This window comes from Rhineura floridana, chromosome 1, assembly GCF_030035675.1.
Source record: "Rhineura floridana isolate rRhiFlo1 chromosome 1, rRhiFlo1.hap2, whole genome shotgun sequence".
NCBI lineage: Eukaryota > Metazoa > Chordata > Lepidosauria > Squamata > Rhineuridae > Rhineura > Rhineura floridana.
The window spans coordinates 4,838,444-4,858,700 of record NC_084480.1 but is presented as its reverse complement, the minus strand read 5'-3'; the positions used below and the strand labels follow the sequence as shown (position 1 = coordinate 4,858,700).

At 44.9% G+C, this 20,257-nt stretch overlaps 1 protein-coding gene across 1 annotated transcript in view; it reads left to right on the top strand.

The window, feature by feature from the left end:
* The first annotated feature begins 672 nt into the window (after positions 1-672).
* Positions 673-20,257, top strand: part of UBE2R2 (ubiquitin conjugating enzyme E2 R2) — a 95,073-nt gene continuing 75,488 nt past the window's right edge. Inside the window, exon 1 of the mRNA XM_061613342.1 lies at positions 673-1,053. Coding sequence (XP_061469326.1) covers positions 877-1,053 — 177 coding nt within the window. The 5' untranslated portion in view covers positions 673-876. The remainder of the gene's footprint in view (positions 1,054-20,257) is intronic.

The following is a 20,257-nucleotide window of genomic DNA, read 5'->3' as shown; positions in this document are numbered from 1 at the left end:
CTGATAAAGGATTGGGGGGGAGGAACCTTTGAATTTCGGCGGGGGAGGAAATGGGCGTGCCACCAGTCCACAGCGTGCCCAATAGGGGAGAGAGGGGAGGGGTTAAAATCGGACCCAATGAGCGGGCGTAGTGGTGGGAGTGACCGAGGCCTTATTGGCGGGCGGCAACCGAGGCGGAGAAGCGCCGCGCTGAAGGGGCGAGGTTTATTTGTGGAGGCGTCGGCGCCGTCGCGTAGTGATGACGGCAAGCGGAGGGCGGGGCCTGCTGTGGAACCTGCGCGTTGAGGTCACTGGCCGAGCGGCGGCGCCGTCACAAAAGGAAGCGGCGGCCGCGGCGGCTGCTGCTCCTTGTCCTCCTGCGGGCGGCTGTGTTTGTCTGTGGGGAGAGTCTGAGTGGAAGAAGAAAAAGAGGAGGAGGAAGGCCTCAGCAGGCCCAGGCTGAGCGGCTCCCTTGCCCCCGCCTCGGAGTAGCGCGTCAGACGGAGGCGGCTGAGGAGGAGCCGCCCCCACCGCCCCCTTCCTCCCTCGTTACCTCTCTCCCCTCAGAGGCCTCAGGGCCTGGCCGGAGCGCGCACCAGGCCCCGCCGCCGAGCCTCTCGAAGGAGGAGGAGGAGGAGAAGCGGCGGCGGCAGTAGCTACTGCTGAGGAGGGAGGCCCGAGGAGGCGGCGGCGGCCGGGCGGGGGATCCGGATCCCGGGGGGCGGGCGGGGGCCCCGGGGCTGGCGGGCGGAGGAGGAGGAGGAGGAGGAGGAGGGCGGCTGCTGGGGGGTTGCCCCGGCCTGTCCTGATTGCCCCCCGCGGCTCGCCTGGGTCGCCCTCCCGCCGCCGCCGCCTCTTCCCTTCCTCCTCCTCCGCCCGCCTCTCGCCCCTGCCGCGATGGCCCAGCAGCAGGTGAGCAGCTCCCAGAAAGCGCTGATGTTGGAGCTGAAGGGGCTGCAGGAGGAGCCCGTCGAGGGCTTCCGCATCACCCTGGTGGACGAGTCCGACCTCTACAACTGGGAGGTGGCCATCTTCGGGCCGCCCAACACCCTCTACGAGGGAGGCTACTTCAAGGTGAGAGGCAGCGGCCCCTTCCCCACCAAGGGGAGGCTGGGTTGGGGCGCGGGTGGCCGTTTGAGCCCCTCCCCTAATAGGAGGGGGGTCTGGAGGGGAGCCCCTTGGTGAGGTGCCTTCCCTTCTAAACCCTCCTCCTCCTCCTGCTCCCCAATCATGCTACTGCATGAGTGCTTAACGTTCAAAATCCTTGCCGCAGGTCTGTGGTGGTGGGTCAGTAGGAGCCAAAGTGAGGTTGCCCTGATCCTTGCGCCTGCCCTGTTATATAACCAGTAGTGAGTTCCTTTTCCCTTAAAACTAACGTTTCCTGCCCTACCTATACATGGTCCATCCCTGATTTAAAAAATGGCCCCTTCCCAAACACCCTGTCTCTGTCTGGCTTTTCACTTTGCTGCTGCTCAAGTATTCCCTTCTTTCTAGAGATCTCTTGGTGATGCTTTGGGATTCTCTCTCCCCCCACCCAACACCTCAGCATTCTTTGGGCATCTCAGGCCCTGTGTTCCTTGTCCTCCTCTTCCCAGAGTCTTGCAGATCTCTTTAACTTAACCAATGTAAGATGGGACTCTGGTATGCATTAAATCCTTTGCTACCGATACACACAACTCTTTCTCAGAAGGTGTGGGTTATAGGAGAGGACCTAGATGTTCCTTCCCGTTGTTGCCAGGCATGTTAGGGCAACTCTTTTTCTTGCTTGCACATCCTTAAGGACTGCTTCAGCTTTTCCACAGGCTTACGCCTTAGCCCCTATTCATTGAAAGCAGCATTTGCATCCGGGCTCCGTTTCCTGGTATTTGTAAACCAATGTGAGAGGTGCTGCTTTACGTCTATTCACTTGGAACTCTGCCTCTTTTAATCACTCTTTTTATCTCCTTGGCAGTTGCTGCTATCTTCCTGTTCAGGAATTGGAAGTATATGCATGCGTCTAGGGCAGGTGGTGTACACGAGATGGTGGACCTTCTTTTCCCCTATAGTCTTTTCTTGTAAAAATTTGAGCATGGGTAGGATATCCTGTTTATGTGCCACCGTTTGCTCTATAAACATATCACGCTGTTGGGCCCGGTCTCCTGATGTAGCTCAAACTAAACCAGAGTCAGGACGCTTTGTCCTCAGTTTGTGTTCTGTAAGAAGTGGGCTAGAAACAATAGGGGGTTCAGGTCACCTTAGTGGAGAGAGAGAGAAATTGCTCCATTTTTGTCTTTCTAAACTATAGAATGGTGGCATTCCTACCTGTGACTAGAAACTAATCTCAATTGGGAAAAATCTGTGTGAGGGTTTTCAAAGCCATGTTACTAGTTTGGGGGTGGTGTTGAGGAGGCAGTATTCACCACTAAATGCTACATCTGAAGTAGTCTCATCAAGAGTAAGGAAACTTACCATTGTGTGAATTTGAGCCAGCAAGTATTTCCATAGCATTGTGATCCTATTGAGCAGTTTACCCTGCACTCTGGAAGAGAGAGACAATTCAGTTGCTTACTTCAGTTGAGTTGTTGTGTGAACTGTGGCATGATCCATTTATCAGGCATACATGCATGCTGTATGACTGGAGCTTGCCTTTGAGGGAGACTTAAACATTCTTTTTAAGGAACACAAGTGAGCACACGTGGTTTTGAAGGAAAGGCCTTGCTGAGCTTCTGTCTGTTGTGACATAGTTCTAATTGCTGTATTTGAGTCATTTCCCATTAGAATGTGAATACAAGGGAGAGTTGTTTCCACTGACATCCTGAATGGTGGGGTTGACCATTAAAGCCTGTACATTAAAATCTGGTAGTAACGTGGATTTCCCCTTGTCTTGTATTCAGCTTGGTAGAGATAGAACATGTTGGATGCGGCATCTGCAGTTAGACTGTAAAATGAATGTGAATGAGCTGGTAAAAGATGAGCTTCGCAAACTTTGGAAACAGACACTGAGCTTCAGCTAGGAGCTTTATATATTGGGGATGCTTTTATTGTACCCAGCTCATACTGGTTTTTGTTTAACTTGGATATCTTTATGCTGCAGAACTGTTAAATGCTTGACATTATTGGTTCTTAAGAGTCCCAAGTACACATCAGCACTGCACTGGGTGATTAGTTACCACCATTGCTTGTCACATGCCATAATATATCTTTGAAACAGGTGGGATTCTGGTCAAGTAACTAGCCAAACTTTGTCAACTTCATGAAACAAAAAAATCTGTTATCTGTCTGGTGACCTGTTTGTTCACAGTGTGATCTTAAGCATATTTACTCAGAAGCAAGTCTTGCTGAATTCAGAGGGACTTAATCATAATGAATGTGTGTAGGGCTGAAGCCTTAATTGTATCAATGTCATTTGATAGAAATCACTCCTGTGTTTTTGTTTCTCCCTGTTGTGTAGGAGTCTAGGCATACAAGCCTTCCCTGTTTAGTAAAAGTCATACCCTGCTTTGCACTAACTACAGCAGGGTATTAAAAACTGTCGTCTTTAATTTTGTGTTCTTCTGAAACATCTGTGGCATATTTGTATAACTTAGCTACTTAACATAGGCTTTCAATAAACTGATCATGGGAGAACTCTAAAGCTTGTTGACAAATGCTTTGGAAAGGCAAACTTAGTGACCATCCCCTTTTTGTCTACGTTAACTGGTATTGAAATATTCTGTTGCTTAGGGAATTGTCAGTTTTTTAGTCATAACACATTTTGCTTTGGGGGGCAAGCGGACTGACACCCTGTTACCCAGGAGGAGGCATTTAGGAAGAAGCAGGGTTGGACCTAATGCTGTTGAAGATAAAATGTGTGCAGCTTTTGTAGCCTGACTTTTCACCAGAACATTGTACTTTGTACATTCCCAAGAAGTTGTTCCACTAACATCTGAGTCTGAGGCGGTATTGTTACCAAAGTATACTTCTTGACAATTGCAGAAGTAGCCATCCTGGAGGAATGGTAAGCAAATGGTTATCCCCTGGTGCTTGTGAAGATAAAAATAGCAGAGGGAGACAACTCGCATATGCTACACTGAGCACTTCAGACAGAGGGCAGCATGGAAATGAAGAGCAGCTTTTTAAGGCAGTGGTTAATGCTTGTCTTCCAAATACAGAACTTACTGTGTGTGCACACGTGTGTATGCTGAAGACAGACCTGGTTCTAGGGGTAAAATTTTGTATTGCAGTGTAGGAATGTCTGAGAGTTCCCTAGGCTAATTGCCTTGCGGGATCAAGCCAAGGTCCATCTTGTCAAGCAAGTGATCTGGAGAGCTTGCAAATGGTATATGCTGGAGATGACTGTCCCATGTTTGTCTTGCAGCATCTGGTATTCAAACATTGCGTTGCCTATAGAATATTTTTATTAGGTGACTCATAAATTAAATAAAGTACTACTACTGCCTGGAGGCTCCAATTAGCTGTCAATGCTGATAGCTATTGATAGAATAATCTTCTATCAACGTATTTAATCTTTTTAAAAAAAGACAACTAAGCCAGTGATAATCTTGCATGTTGATTGTATAAGTTAACTATGCGCCATGTGAAGTACTTCCTCCTATTTTACTTGAATATACTGCTATAGAATTCTTCTTACCTAGACTTCTGGCATTTAAGAGAGAAACTTGTCAACTTTCCCCTCACAATTCCTGTATATGTGTTTTGGTCTCAAAATTGTTATGGTACTATCCTAATGGGTGAAATAGGATGCCTGTCTTAGGAACTCCTTTCTTCAACAAGAAGCATACCCTCTTAAGCCATGATTGCTAAGTTTTCTTAGGAGTGAATTCATCAAAAGCTCTTCGAAAGTACAGATATATATTTACTGGATTACCTCAAAGGTCAATGAGGTAAGACTTGCTTTTGTCAGAAGTTATGCTGATGTTATCTTAGGAAGGCTGGGTTTAACCATTTGCCACCAACTTAGGGAAATTGGTATGGGGAGGGGATAGTTCTGTACATGGCTTCAGTCTCCAAAAGGAGCCTTTCGGGAAATAGTTCTGGAGTTCCTGAAGTAGGTAGAAATTAAGGATTAATGAGCACTTCTAGAATTGGTGACTCTTCTAGGAAATGTGCATGTTCACCTTCACAGGGTTTAAGAGATGTCCTGGACTTCAAGTACTATCTGTGTTGATTTATGCTCTGGTGCTGATTTAGAGCTACTCTCCATGGCTTAAAGAAACTGATGTGTATGTGCTATGAACTAGTTAGGGAAATAGCATGGTAACAGTGAATTATAGAGTCGCATTTGCAACAGAAGCTGAAGGGACTTTGTTCTAGTGATCAGCTTGCCAAGAGAGGCAAGTCTTTATTAGAGACTTGTTTGAGTTGGGCCTGCGCAGGAGTCTACAGTTAAACATCATGCTACAGTAAACCAGTCAGTAACAGATTCCAAAACTTTGTCTTTCTGCTAAAGGAGGTTTGAGGAATTACTGATCTGCTTAGTGCCTTGATGTCTGTGATGACTTTTCCATTTGGATTTGTTACCCTGTCCCTATTTATTGCCTCACTATTTGTTTGGTTGAATGTGGCCTTTGTGTGGCTGTTGCATTAAATTGCCAAATCCTCCCTGCCGGCTCCTGCACCCTTGGGTTGGAACAAAGGGGCCGGGTGGGATTTTTGAAACTAAGATTCCTCCCTTTATTTCCGCATAAGCACAGCAGGCCCTTCTGGCTTGCCCAAAGTTTACTGTCCACTATCACGAACAAGTGCTTCACACCCACAGCCCCATTACCTCACTGTTTTTGCCTCTTTCCTGGTCTTCCTGTGTCTTGAGAGCTTTTATCTGTTTGGGACTCTGTAGCATCTTTTACCTTTATGAGTGTGCCATAGTGGGTTGTATTGTAGAACCGCTTGTACTCTGCCTCCTACCCAATTGAAATTGCATAGATCTGATTATATGTATGAAACTGCCTTCTGCTTAGATGGACCATTAGTCCGTCTTGCTCAGCTTGCAGTGTTTACTCTAAAAGCAGCAACTGTCAAAAGACATTGGGAAAGAGATCTCTCCCAGCCCCTACTAGCTGCAGCCCTGATTTAACTAGAAATGATGACTGAATGTACTTATGGCTTTAAAAGAAGAAAAACTCACAGAAGGTAACACTATGAATGGTGACTAGTCCCAGTGGTTTTGTTTTTCTTCCACTGTCGCAGATAGTATACCTATAAATACCAGTTGCTGGGAATCACAACTGAAGAGAACACTGTTGCATTCAGGGCCTTTGTGGGCTTTCCATAGGCATCTGGTTGGCCACTTGAGAACAAGACGAGGTGAGCCTTTAGCCTGATCCAGCAGGGCTGCTCTTATGAATCTGGAAACTTGGCAGGCAGTAAGTCCCAGTTTTGATAGGTGAAGAGCCAAACTGGGGCTCTGGCAGGTAGACTGCTTGCTCTAGAGCCTTCGGTGTGTAGTGATGAAACTAATAGGAGAGGAGAAAGCTTGTACTCACCTAGGTGCAATGATTAGTTGCTACAGAAGACCAGGCAAGTGGCAATGTGACATACTGATTTTGTTGTTGCCTCTGATCAAGCATGTGTGGATATGCTTTTCCATTCTGTTCCCCCAAATTCTCAGTACCAACATTTAAAGCATTGCTGCCATGGCAGAAACCTCCTACTCCTTGCCCTTTAGATAAAAATCCCATTTCTCCTAATGAACAAGCTGGCCTCATTCTAAAACTCTTTCCTAAAGTCTACAAATAAATGGCAGGTAGTCCTGAATCAATTACTTATTTCTTACTTCAGAGCTAGGAATGTCAGTGTACCAGTTGGCATGTGATAATGCTATTCCTCAATCACCACTTCAGACTAGTGATGAGAGTTGCATGTTTGAATGTTTCCCAAGGGAGAAGGCTAGGCTGTCCTCTTCATATGGCTAACATTTTCTGTGCAGAGGTAGTTTCCTCTGCTAGGGAGGGACACCTTGTCTGCAGTTTAAAGTATGAAAAAATATTTACCTCTTGATCCCTCTGTATAAACTGGCCGTTAATGGAGAATTAAAGAAGGCTAGCTTTGTGCTGTTCTTCCTTTGTGCCTCCTGATGTTCAGGTTTTGAACTTCAGACCCCTTTAAGGTCTTGGGGATTAATGAGAGCTGACTGCTGACAAAGTTTTATGCATGAATGGAATGGAAACTTGGAGATGGCTACTTGAAATGTAATCTGGAGCCTGGCACAACATGCCTAGATAACTGTGGTGCCATAAAATTCCTAAGCTAGCTAGTTACCTAAAGTCATGTTTTCCAGGCCCAGTCCAGAAAAAGAGGGGAGCACTTCTGTCCTCATTTGCTTTAACTCTTCTGAAGTGAATTGGTGGCTATAATTTAATGGCTTTTGTAGACTGCACAGGAAAACACCTTTCAATACTTGCTTACACCCCAGAAGGAAGGAATGACCGTTCTCAATGGCAGCTCCCCAAAAACCAAAACAAACACAGACAAAAAAACCCTTCTTTCTGCAAAGGCTCCATCTAATTTAGGATCTTACCTGTACCTTACATGTTTCCATATGTTTGCTATCAAAGTCTGTCTTGCTTTTCTTGGACACATGGAATACTTAAAATAAGGCGTAACAACTTAATGACAAAACACCTGTAGATGCAGTCTTAAAGAGGTAAGTGTAATAGAGTTGAACAGGCTATGAAAACAATGAATTAGCAGAGGCCCCAATCCCTTAAGAACCCAACTTAAAATGTTGCTGAATATCTTGCTTGCTTTCAAGTACAGGTTTGTAAATGACTACTTGCGTTGACTGCTGTGGTAAATTAGAATAATCTCCAAGCGGAGAAGTTCTTTTCAGTTGGAAAAGTGGTTTCAATTGCTTCTCCTGCAGGAGTGCCACAAGTGACAAGCATGGCAATGTTCATGAAGTAATGACTTTTGTGGCTTTAACTGCAGTGCTTTTTTATGTGCCTTGGTGCAAAAAGTCAGTTTAGTACACCCTTGTCATCCAAATGTTGTATTTAGAAACATCTGGTTCTTGTTCCTATTTTGGAAAATGCCCATCTCAGTATCTTTTGGTTTTATTTAGCCAGATGTATGTACAGTGTGGTGTAGTAGTTAGGGCTGGGGAGGCCAGGCTTTAAATCCTCACTTGGCCATGAGCCTTACTGAGCAACCTTGGGCCAGTTTCTAACTACCTCTCAGCCTAACATATCACACAGGAGTTGTTAGGGTAAAATGGAGAACCCATCTATACTACTTGGAGCTCCTTAGAGGACAGGTGGGATAGAAACATAATAAATGAAATACTTATTTCTCTACAATGAGTGTATCATCCTCAACCCTCAGTGTAAGGCTGACTCTGAATTTAAAATACTGGCTACCTGAATCTACTTCAAGCACTGTGGTGGTGCAGTATCCATTTTCTATAAAGCTAGAGAGAAATGGCACAGCTACCTATTTGAACTCTCATTTGCCTCTAAAAGTCCTCCATAAACTATGATTTTCACTGTAAAATCAAAAGAAATAGCTTGCACCATAATATTCACACAAACACAACTCTGAATTAATGTAATTGTACTGTCAAAGAACGTTCAAAGCTCTTTTGGTGCAGCTAATTGTCTGCACATGAAACTGTCTTGAGTGAGCAAATATTAGTGTGCAAGTCACTATTTTTTTCAGAGTTAATCATTGGTACAGGCTACTTTCCTGTGGGCCATCTTAAAGACCAACACTTGTACTCCAGATTTTGTGGTTATTAGCAGTAGGATGAAATCTTTCTGGCTCAAAAGTTGTATTTCGAAAGCAGTCTGCAAGTTGGAAATTACGTAAACATTTACACCACCTTTCAATCCTAACAAAGGAGCCAAGGATGGTTTACAGCAGCAAAATTTCAATACACCTAAAACAGAAGGCATTAAAACCAAGTTTAAAATAGTTAAAATAGAAACCATAACTAGCAAATATCACAGTTAAGAACCAGTACTCTTAAGATTGGGAGGAAGGGCCTTGCTTCCAGTCCCATCTACAAGGAGGTGGAACAAGCTGCTTTTATTATAGCCCTAAAGTTTTAGAACAAGACCTTCAAGAAGATGCTGCTGTATACCTGTTTTAGTGTAAAACATATGAAAAGCACACCGCATTAAGCTGGTTTTTTGAAGAACTAGTGCTGATTTTATTGCATTTTTTATTTTGCTCCTCTTGATTCTGGTGGGTGGTTGCTTGGTTTTAAGCCATTTTTTTCTTTTTAGATGAGGTGAGATATGAACCAATTCCCAACTGCTTCATCTCCTATGCAGAAGTGACAAGGTGGAGGGTGTTGTGTGAAGTGTTGATGGTTTCACTGAACTACTCAGCAGTGTATGCAAGTTACAGACATGGGACAGTATTCAACCAACTAACTCCGCTTCTGCCATGTTTGCCGTGTGCCACTCCCAAATCTGCTCAGGAGGTTTCAGAGAACCCCCAAACAAATTTAGGGGGTGTGCAGGGGGAAGAGAGGGGAGATAGTTCTGTTGCACAAGGAGAAATTGTGCTGATGGAACAATTGCTTTAGTGCTACGTTGAATACAGGTCATGATTGCAACTCTTTCCATGTGGAGGGACTTGAGGAAAGGCACTCGATCAGTTGCTTAAATGTTGGCAAAGGAATCATTTCAGTCCGGTGTTGAGCACAGTGTCTGTAAAACTACTACCTATAGAGGCTGCACATACCTTTATATGACTGTTTGCCAATTGGAAACAGCTGTTTCCACCTCTTGCTCCATCCTCCATCCGTAAGAGTCTTCCTAAGGGAGCTGCTTTCAGAAGAACTGCGAGGGGTTTTCTGGCCTGATGGGTTTAGGTATAAAATGAGAAAGTATTAAGGACTGTTAATAACCTATTGATAAATTTTGTGTTCACTTTCTGATGCATTTTAAATGATGATTGTTAATTCTTGAATTGTTAGTGTTACAGTGATATTATAACTTTGGTTATGTATTGTAGATGGCATATTCTGTGAACTGCTTTGAGCACAAATGAGCATTTTCCACATTTGTAGAAAATGTGGTATATAAATTAACTGACCATGAATTTTCACCTTTCTAGTCTTGGAGGTATTGGCTATTTAAGCCAAAAAGGAGAATGCAGGAGAGATGGCTTCTGTTATGGATGCAGTGATGGACTGGATGAGGGTCAACAAACTGAGCTTGAATCCTGGAAAGGCAGAGACCTTGTGTGGGTGATTCCTATGTCCGGGAGATAGGTCAAGACCTTGTTCTGGACACTTCCTGTGAAGGAGGAAGTCCATAGACTAGGGGTACTCCTTGATCCATCTCTTTCACTAGAAGCCCATGTGACTACTGTAGCTTGGAATGTTTTCTATCGTTGTTGTTGTTATGTGCCTCCAAGTCGACACTATGAATCAGTGACCTCCAGAAGCATCTGTCATGATCTTGTAAGTTCAGGTCTGTGGCTTCCTTTATGGAATCAATCCCCTTCTATGATGAGCTTCCGCCGGGCCTTGAAGACCTGGCTCTTCAGGCAGGCTTTTGGGGTGGGTTAGGTTTTTACGGTTATGGTTTTAAATTTTAACGTTTTAATGTATTGTTTTTTTGTTTTTGTTTTTGTTTTTAATCTTGTACGTCGCCCAGAGTGGCTGGACAACCAGCCAGATGGGCGACTAATAAATTTAATAAATAAATAAATAAACAAATAAATAAATCCATCTTTTGTTTGGCCTTCCTCTTTTTCTACTCCCTTCTGTTTTTCCCAGCATTATTATCTTTTCTAATGAATCCTGTCTTCTCATTATGTGTCCAAAGTATGATAACCTCAGTTTCATCATTTTAGCTTCTAGTGATAGTTCTAGTTTAATTTGTTCTAACACCCAATTATTTGTCTTTTTTGTGGTCCATGGTATCCGCAAAGCTCTCCTGCAACACCACATTTCAAATGAGTTTTCAAATGTTTTCTATCAGCTCGCTGGTATGTCAGCTGCAACTGTTCCTGGTTCACAATAGCCTGACCACAGAGATCCATTCATTGGTAACCCCAAGACTTTATTGCTGTAATATGGTTTATGTGAGGCTGCCCTTATATCTGGCCCAGAACCTGCAGCTAAATGCAGAATTCAGTGACCAGACTGCTCACAGGAGCAAGCTACTGGTGACATGTTAAAACTCTCCTACTTGTGTTAATTCAGAAAGCCCTAAACAACTTGGGCCCAAAGTTCCTTAAGGATCGTCTGAACCTTTATGTGTCACCTAGATCACTGAGATATTCTGATGGGGCGCTACTTGTGCTTCCTCATGGCCCTGAGTTTTGGTTGGCCTTTAGTATGGACTGTGCTGCTGCTGGTAATAAAAATAACCGCCTGCCATTCACCCTGAGGTCGTAGAGCAGGATACAACAATTTAAAATACAACTGTAAAAACCATTTAAAACAACTTACAATTTAATGCGGCAGGTCCTGCCATGTGGAACTCCCTGCCAGATGAAGTTGGGCACAAATCATTCCTGCTGTTAATCAGGCAGGTCTTTGCACTGTGACTTTCCTTTTACCAGCCAGTATTTATGGATGATTTTATTGTAATTTTGTATGATGTACCCCATCTTGTTGTATGTTTATGAAAGTGCAGTTTATAAATACTTAAATAAAAACAAATAATGCTTCCTAGTGCTGAGGTGGGGACCTAGATGTGGAGGCTGGGCATATCTGCCCGCCCTTCTGCTCCAAGTTGGGTACCTGGATAATTGGCAGCAGAAACATGGGTGAAGAGTGGAGGAGGAGGAGGATAGGCAGCCTTCCCTGCGTGCATTTGAAGACTGCAGACAGGCATTCTGCAGTGTTGGGCAGCTACCTTTGTTTTTGTTTCGTTTTTAATGTATTTTAAGGTCTGTTTTTATGATGTTTTAAATTGTTTTTAGCATTTTTGTTTGCCGCCCTGGGCTGCTGCTGGGAGGAAGGGTGGGATATGATGATGATGATGATGATGATGATAATAAATACCACCTTTTCAAATACTTGAGCTTTTCATCTGTATCTTGCTATGCAAGTTTTGATTGTGCTGCTGAGCAGACAAGTGTTGTGCAGTTTGGTTTGGAGCTGATGATTGATACTCTTAATACCTGAAATATGAACATCATCATCATCACTGTTTATTTGTATGCTGCCTTTCCATAACAATTTATGCACAAGGCAGCTCACAACATGAACAGAAAAAAAGTTACACAACTCACTGTAAGAAATAAATTCAAATGGTCAATAAGTTAACAAAAACATCATAAAAAACATACAACAAATTGATACATCCTTATAATTCCTAATAAAATCCAGCAATAAAATACAGAAGCATAATCCCAGAAATAGCAAAACAAAAAACCGACCATCAGCTGTCTGATGTATTATCTGGTCAATTCGTGGCTGCACTGTTGGTTGATTCTTGCATTTCTTGAGAAACCATGTTTCTAGACCTCATGCTGGCAGAAAACAGCTTGGTGTGGAGTGCTGCAAAGCGGTGAGCAGAGTTCCTGCCTAGAACACAAATCTGCTTAACACCTGGGCACATGGCTGCGCGGCTGTTTCTTACAAGCTGAAAACTATGTAGGGAAGTAGCAGTGATTCCTAAACATCCTAATATGTCAGCCTGGGAGCCTTATTGATGAGAAGAAGAGCTTTTGTGTATCAGACTTTACAGTCCATTTAGTCCCAGCAGTCTGTTTCTCACCATAGCCAGCCAGCTGTGTCCAGGAAGCCCATGAGCAGGGCACGAAAGGCTTCCTTCCCCTTGTGTTCGTTCCTCAGCCACAGCGGCTCAGAGGATCGTCCCTGTCATGGCCTGCAGCAACCCTACTACCCCTACTCAACTTGTTGAACAGTCTTAAGGGCAAGAAAGAGATGCTGCGAGTGGGGCAAAGGACAGTGGCTGCGACGGCGCTTGCTGGATGCTGAGCACCTGCCATTCCTTTTCAAAAGTAGCACAGGAGTTGGAGCTGTGTGGAAAGTGTAGATGCAGGAGATGGAATGCGGCGCTGGCCAGCAGTTGCAGGCAAAGCGTAGTGAAGTGACCCTGCTGGAGAAGGCTGTCTGGATCGGCAGGACTGGAGGAGAGAGGGAAGCCTCTTTGGAGCAGGGCCTTTCAAGGTAAATTTAAATTGTTGTTGTTTTGATTTATTACCCACCCTTCGCCCTGAGGTTCTAGGACGGGTTACAGCAATTTAAACATACAGCATGAAGAAAAATTTGAAACAACTTACAATCACAAAAATAGAGTGGGTTCTAAAAATACACGTCTGAGGTTTTAAAGGCCAGGGTAAAGAGGTGCATCTTCAGCATCTGCCAAAAACTCTAGTGAAGGTGCCAGGTGCACCTCTGCTGGGTGGGAGTTCCACAACTTAGGGGCTGCCACAGAGAATGCCTTCTCCTGGGTCACTATCCCTTGAGTTTGAGGGCTGCGGACCTACCAAAAGAGCCCCTCTTCTGATCTTAACACCTGAGAGGGTCTGTAGAATGCAACTTTCAAAAAGTTAAGGCAACAGCATTCCAATATTTTTCACTAACAAACCCAAGTGTTGGGCTTGTAGGTGAGATGTGCAGGCTGTGCTGAGGGAGGCACTGTTTGGAATAGCAATAGTATTGCTGCAAGGACTGCACGTTAGAAATGGATGGAGGTATGTTTCTTTGAATTGATACCCACAAGTCCTACCGGAGTTCTCTCTCTCCCTCATCAAAAGCGGAAATTGCAATGGGTCTGGTATGGCATCTGGGTGACAGCTTTCGTTGTCCACTCTGCTGGAGTCTGGTCCTATTTGAACACTTTAAAAGGAGTTAGGACAGTGTTGAAACATTAAACTGAAGTACAGCCTTAGTATATCATTAAAGGAGGGAATATTAATCTGTGAAAAACTTGATGTGGTACTAGCTTTGCATCATTACAATGGTACAATTTGTTGACCATAGTGTTAATTAGAAGGCGTGTGTAAATGGCAATCCCTTTTTCCTAGCTGCTCCTGTCTTTTGCAGTACCGTACATAATTTTTATATATACAAAATTGGGGGAGGGAAATGCTAATATGAGGAATACTATAACTGTCTGGTGGAAATGGACTGCCTTCAAGTCGATCCCGACTTATGGCTACCCTATGAATAGGTATTTCATGGTAAGCGGTATTCAGAGGGGGTTTACCATTGCCTCCCTCTGAGGCTAGTCCTCCCCTGCTGTCAAGGGCCTGCTCAGCTTGCCACAGCTGCACAAGCCAGCCCCTTCCTTGTCTGCAACTGCCAGCTGAGGGGCAACTGGGCTCCTTGGGACTATGCAACTTGCCCACTGCTGAACAGGTGGCAGGGCACATAACCCCTGAGCCACTCCCTGTGGGGGTGATCTTTAGCTGGCCCTTGACACCCAGGAGACACGAGCGAGGATTTGAACTCACAGACTCTGGACTCCCAGCCAGGCTCTCCTCCCCACTGTGCTATAGCGTGCACTTAAAGAGACAAAATTGCCGAAGCAAATGGAAGGGGAAGGGGACATTTCACAGATGGACTTTCCAGGTCTTTGTTGCAAACACTTGTGAACAGTGAGGAAAGCTCAGAGGCTGGGCTGTGCAGTGTTCTGGATCCTAGGGACCTCAGTCGCAGGTAGCTGGAGTTACAAGCTGTGGGGACAAATGAAGTGTGGCAGAGGAGAAGCAGGCAGTGCTCAGTACGAACTGCACCTCAAGCACCTAGCTTAATCTTGTAGGTTGGGTTCACATCAGCTCTGAGACTTGCCTGTATCCGTCACTATTTTTCAGCTTGCTGTGCCTTGCAGGAGAGTCTGTTCATGCACTTGACGTGGAGATTTTTCTGGGAGGGGGAACCATTTCCCTTCCCAATCAAGGCAGTTGAGGTTATTGTAGTGCAGCGTTAGGGGTGGGTTGGAGGAGCTGGGGCTGTTGAGACATTTCACTCAGAGAAGGAAATGCATCCCCCTGATCAATTGTGGGGGAAGGGTACGACAGCCATGATTAGAGTTAATTAATTACCAAATTTGCCAGCTTTTGCAGAAGCACCACAGACAAGGCGCTGTGTTTCTGCAGCTCTCATCACATGGAGGGGGGCGTATGGAAGGCTTTTCCTAATTCTCTTCTGCGGCTTTCTCTCGGTTTACTCCTTCCACAAGTACTTGGGGCCCAGTGCACATGGTCTTAAGAGGTTAAGGTGTTGGACTATGACCTGGGAGACCAGGGTTCGAATCCCCACACAGCAACGAAGCTCACTGGGTGACCTTGGGCCAGTCACTGCCTCTCAGCCTCAGAGGGAGGCAATGGTAACCCCCCTCTAAATACCATTTACTGTGAAAACCCTATTCATAGGGTCGCCATAAGTCGGAATCAACTTGAAGGCAGTACACAATATGGGTTAGTTTTTATCAGTTGATTCCATCCCAAGATTGCCTCCCTTTAGGCCTACAGCATTGCTTCACCCAGCTGTCCACTGCTGCCACTGTCCTGAAGAAGAACTTAAAAACACTATTATCTGCAATCAGAGCTACATAGAGTTGCATTTTAATTGCAGGAATAGCACAAGCTATAAAACTACAGCAGTTTGCATCTTGCCAGTGTTGCCCCTCTCTCCCTATAGCACCCGTTCCAGGCAGAAGTCTGACTCACTTGACAACAAGATCCCCATTTCCTCCCATTGATGGCATCAGTGGGTGGTTCATCCACATGCACCCTGTTTAAGCCGTGCCAGTACTTCAGCCAGTCTTTCTGTTTGTAGGGTTTGTTTCTTGTGTCTGCCATGTGGTGTGTTGAATTTTGTTCAAACTCGAGCTGAGAAGACTAGACTAATTGTAAAGGGGAAATGTTACAGTACAGAGTATACACCGGTGATCTTTTTTATTATTTTACTGGGGGACTGTCGCATGAGCAGCTTTCCCTCGGTTATCACCATTGGGGGTGGGTGGGAAAGGGAATAAGTATTCCAAGGTGTCATGATCATAACAGGGTTACTCGAGCATTGGCCTCTGCTAAGGAGGCTTGTTTTGTAAGCCTTTCTAAGGGCTGGGCAAGACAGCTGTCTCTGCTGGCAGGCTTCCCTTTGCCGTTTACCTGGAAGCCAGATTATGTGAGGCTGCTGTGTGCTTTAAGGTCATATACCAGAGCCCACTTCAGCACCACATAATCCTTTTTCCAGACCAGGAGGAGCAGAAAGCAAAATAGGCTGCCTCCTTGGCACTGTCAGTATTTGGTTTGGTTCATATGGCATATGTCTCTCAAAGCATTACTCCCTCTTTCCAAGCTTGTCGAGAGAAGGAAAGTAAGCTGCAAGCTCATACTAAGTATAGTAGAAATCTAAGTGCTTCTGCCTGATGAGCACACAGTTGCAGAAGCATAAATGCACAGATAAAAATGCAGTTCTTTAAATAATAGTCATCTGGTGAACCTAAGGGCTCAGACAGTGCATCTCACCTCTCTGTAACATGACCTTAGGAGGGGCCAGGGGTCAGGCTGCAGGGAAAGTGTTTGTTGTACTGTGATTGGTTGCAAGAGGCCCCGCCTCCTGCTGAGCACTTTTAGTTGCTTATAGGAGCAATATTGTGTGCACTGAATACATTGGCATCTTGGAAACAAAATCCAAGGGGTTGGAGTTGCTGGGAAGTGAAGCTTGATCTGCCATGCTGGCTCCTGGGAATTGTTGTCTTCTCCTGCTCAACTGGAAGGAGCCCAAGGCTGAGCCCAACTCCATCCTGCCTGAGGAGCAGCACACTACAGAGGATTACCTGCTGCTGCTAAATCCTTTGCTGCTGGGAGACCGAGGGCCTTAGCCTGAATCCAAGGCCACATTCAGCTTTCCTGTCAATCAGCACCTTGTTGTCAGAGTTCCCTCAGCCCCTTCTTCCTTGCACATCTTGCTGTCACCGTGTGTGTGTGTGGGGGGGGGCTAGGGTGGGACAAAACTGATGTGTTCAGTTGCTTTAGTTTAGGGAATGGCTGTACTTTAGTTGATAGAGCATCTGCTTTGCATGCAGAAGGTCACAGGTTCGACCCTCAGCATCTCCAAGACTGGGGAAATCCCCTGACTGAAAGCCTGGAGAGTTGCTGTTAGTCAATGTAGACCAGAGGTGGGGAACCTTGGGCCCGGGACCAAATGCAGCCCTCCAGGCCTCCCAGTGTAGCCATTGAAACTCTTCGCAGGCCACATCCTTCACTGGCCCTGCTTCCCACCTCAAGAGTTTTTGCCTAGCTGGACTTTGTCTTTGAGCTCTGATAATGCCTCTCTCTTGTGAGGATAGGGAGGGGTGTGTTGAGTGTGTATAGAAACTGGCTTACTGCACAAAAGTAAATTTGCATTTGTTGCTCTACCCATGTGAGTCTTTGCCACTGCTCGCCACTAGCTTGGGCCCTTGGAAGGTTTGCCCAGTTGGGAATGCAGCCCTTGTGCTGACAAAGGTTCTCCCGCCCTGGTGTGGGCAATACTGAGCTAGATAGACCCAGTGGGCTGTTGCGCTGCTTCCTATGCTCTAAGCAAACCCTGCACTCATGTGCAGTATGCCTCAGTTTCATGTTCTTGTTTGCTGGTGCTCAGGCGGGCTTTGATTCCTGCATGCACTGCTCTGCAAGGACAGGCGCACACAGCCACAACACTCCAGGACTGTGCACTGACAGCTTTTCCAAATGCCAGCCAGCGAGGAATGGAAGCCCATCTTAGACTTGGAGAACATTTGATTTGGTAGCACGCTAATGGTGGGAAAGGTGGTATAGGTTTATTCCAGGTTTGGCCGTCACGAAACCAAGGCACATCTGAAAGGGGACTCCTGGGATTGTAACGTTTGTCAAGGGGAAAAAGTCCTAGCACTCATGACAGCAGAGTGCGCTGAAATTTAGCTGAAGGGCTGGAAATAATGCATATTTTCCAATGTTTTCTCATTCGGGATTTATTGAGTAATATACAGGTTTTGTTAATGACAGAGAAGTGCGGTGTGTTTCAGCCCTCTGGCTCCCAGGTTTTGTGCTCATCATGTGAGTCATATAGGCTCATGCTACTGTTTAAAATACAAATAGAAGAGCTGTGAAATAACCTGAAGCTGTGCCGTGATAGTCAGCGGCTTCCTTGAAACCAGCCATAATCTGGACTGTGGATTACTCCCGATTCTCTCTATTGAGTTTCTAGATCAAGGTCAACTGTGAATTAGTAGTGTTCCGTTGTTAGTCTTAACACAGCCCAATTCCTCCCCAGGAAGTAAAATATAACCTGCTTAAAATGATCTAATATTGATGCTTGATGTTGTCGGAGGAGAATCCTCTCGTTGCGAGAAGGTCCTGTTTCAGCTACTTATGCCTAGGCTGTCTGTATACCTGCCTTTTCAAGAAATCCAGGCTTGATATATTTTTATGATGCACAATGCACAAATTGCCTTCAAAATTGAATTGTTCCAAACAAGTGACTACCTTTTTTGTTTCTTTTTAAAATAAATAATTTTACTGCAATTTCTATATACAAAAATGTGAAGACTAAATTAATCTATAACTATACAGATGTTAGATAAATAATAAATACATGCTGTCAAAAATATTCTACATCATTCAATATAAGATCACCCAGTCAGTACTTCTAATTTATAAAAATAATCACCATTCTAAAAAAAATAATACCAAGTCTATTTCATATACAACTGGACCTCGTATATATTTAAATTTATATCTTTCCCAATGAGCAATATGGATTTATCGCTTCCTGCATCTTTTCATTCCAATATAATACGAGCAAGCCCCATTTATGAATCTTACCTTGTGTTTCTTTCCCCTGTAGTGTCCTTCCCAGTTTATCTTGTTGCCCTGTTTTGGACTGATTAAAATTTCTGGTCTTCATATTTCTGCTACGCTCAGAGTTGTCCCACATTGAGATTGCTTGGAGAGGGGCTTTTGTGGTCCTGCCAGTGGGCAAAGCTTGCTGTGCAGAGACCTGGAGTAGGCTCTTCTCTGTACTGGTGCCTTAGCTGTGGAACTTCCTTCCCTGAAGCCATGGATGGCCACAACATTGGTAGGGCTTTGCTGCTTGGTGAAAACCTTGTCTCTCCCCCCCCCCCAGTTTTCAGAAGCCACGGTTAAGGTGTTTTGAGCCTTGAGTCTGTTTTGTGGTAAAGCTGATCTGCTGTGTTTTTATTATTTGATGTTTTAGTGTTGATTTTTAAAATTGTGCTTCTACTGGAGACACATGTCCTCTGTCTTAGAATGCCTTTTAACAGCTTTTGCTGGTATACTGCAAACTGTGACCCCCCCCCCCCCCCGGTCTATGCAGATAGCCTTGTTATAGTTATCTGTACTCCGATAACCTCCTGTTTTGATTACTTCAATGTGCTATAAGTGGGGCTGCCTTTTAAAACAGTCCTGACAACTTCAGTTAGTCCAAAATAAGACAACAAGGACTGGCCAATTACGACCATATTATTCCTGTGTTTTGTCATCTTGCACTGGCTGTCAATCCATTCCCAGGCCCAGTCAAAGTGCTCGAATCAGCCTTTAAAGGTCAACATGGCTTGGGGCCAACTTAACTGAAGGAGCATCTCTTAAGGTTATCATGTGAGGAATTTTTCTCAGGGTACCCCTGCCAAAAGAGGTGAAGTGGGTGGCTGGCACCTGGTGAACACCAGTGTTGGTTCGTTTTAGATCCTTGCATAGCTGTTATCTTCTGCTGTTGGCTTCTAGTCTATAGCTGTTTTAAATTTGTGTTGATTTTTTAAAGTTTTGTTTTATGGTTTTAACCTCCTGTTTTGTGAGCTGCAGAGAGCTTCAGATATTCAGTGGCACAGAAATTTAGTAAAATAAACCAATAGCAAGTTGAAGAGCAGAGACATGCTAGCAACCTAGCGGGGATGAGGAGCTGGTGTGTTTTGTGTGGATGATGCAATCAGGCTTTATGTGGTTTCAGTAGGCAGTGCCATTGCCTTAGACACCCCTCAACTCCATTGTGGCTAGAGTGGGCAGATGGGACAATATTTCAAAACTGGCTACACAAATAGGCCAGGCCACTCTTCTTGCCTGGAGGAAGGGTGGCTACTGACTACCATTTTGTACTGCTGCATTTGCATGGTCATTTGTTGTAAGCTTACAAGTAGTGACCATGTGGTCAATGAGTGTTGGTAGCCACTTAGGGAAAGGAAGAATAGAGCCCCCACTCAAACCATATTGTCTTTAAAAGAGTAATAATCTGGGAGTCGAGTAGTGCAGGGGTGGGGAGCCACTTTTCTCCAGAAAGTTGGATCAAAAAGTGGCCAACTCTCTGCAGGCCTTTTTTGAGAGGTGGATGAATGATCCCACTGGAAGGCAACAGGGATTGCATTTCTCACTGAATGTAAGTCCCATT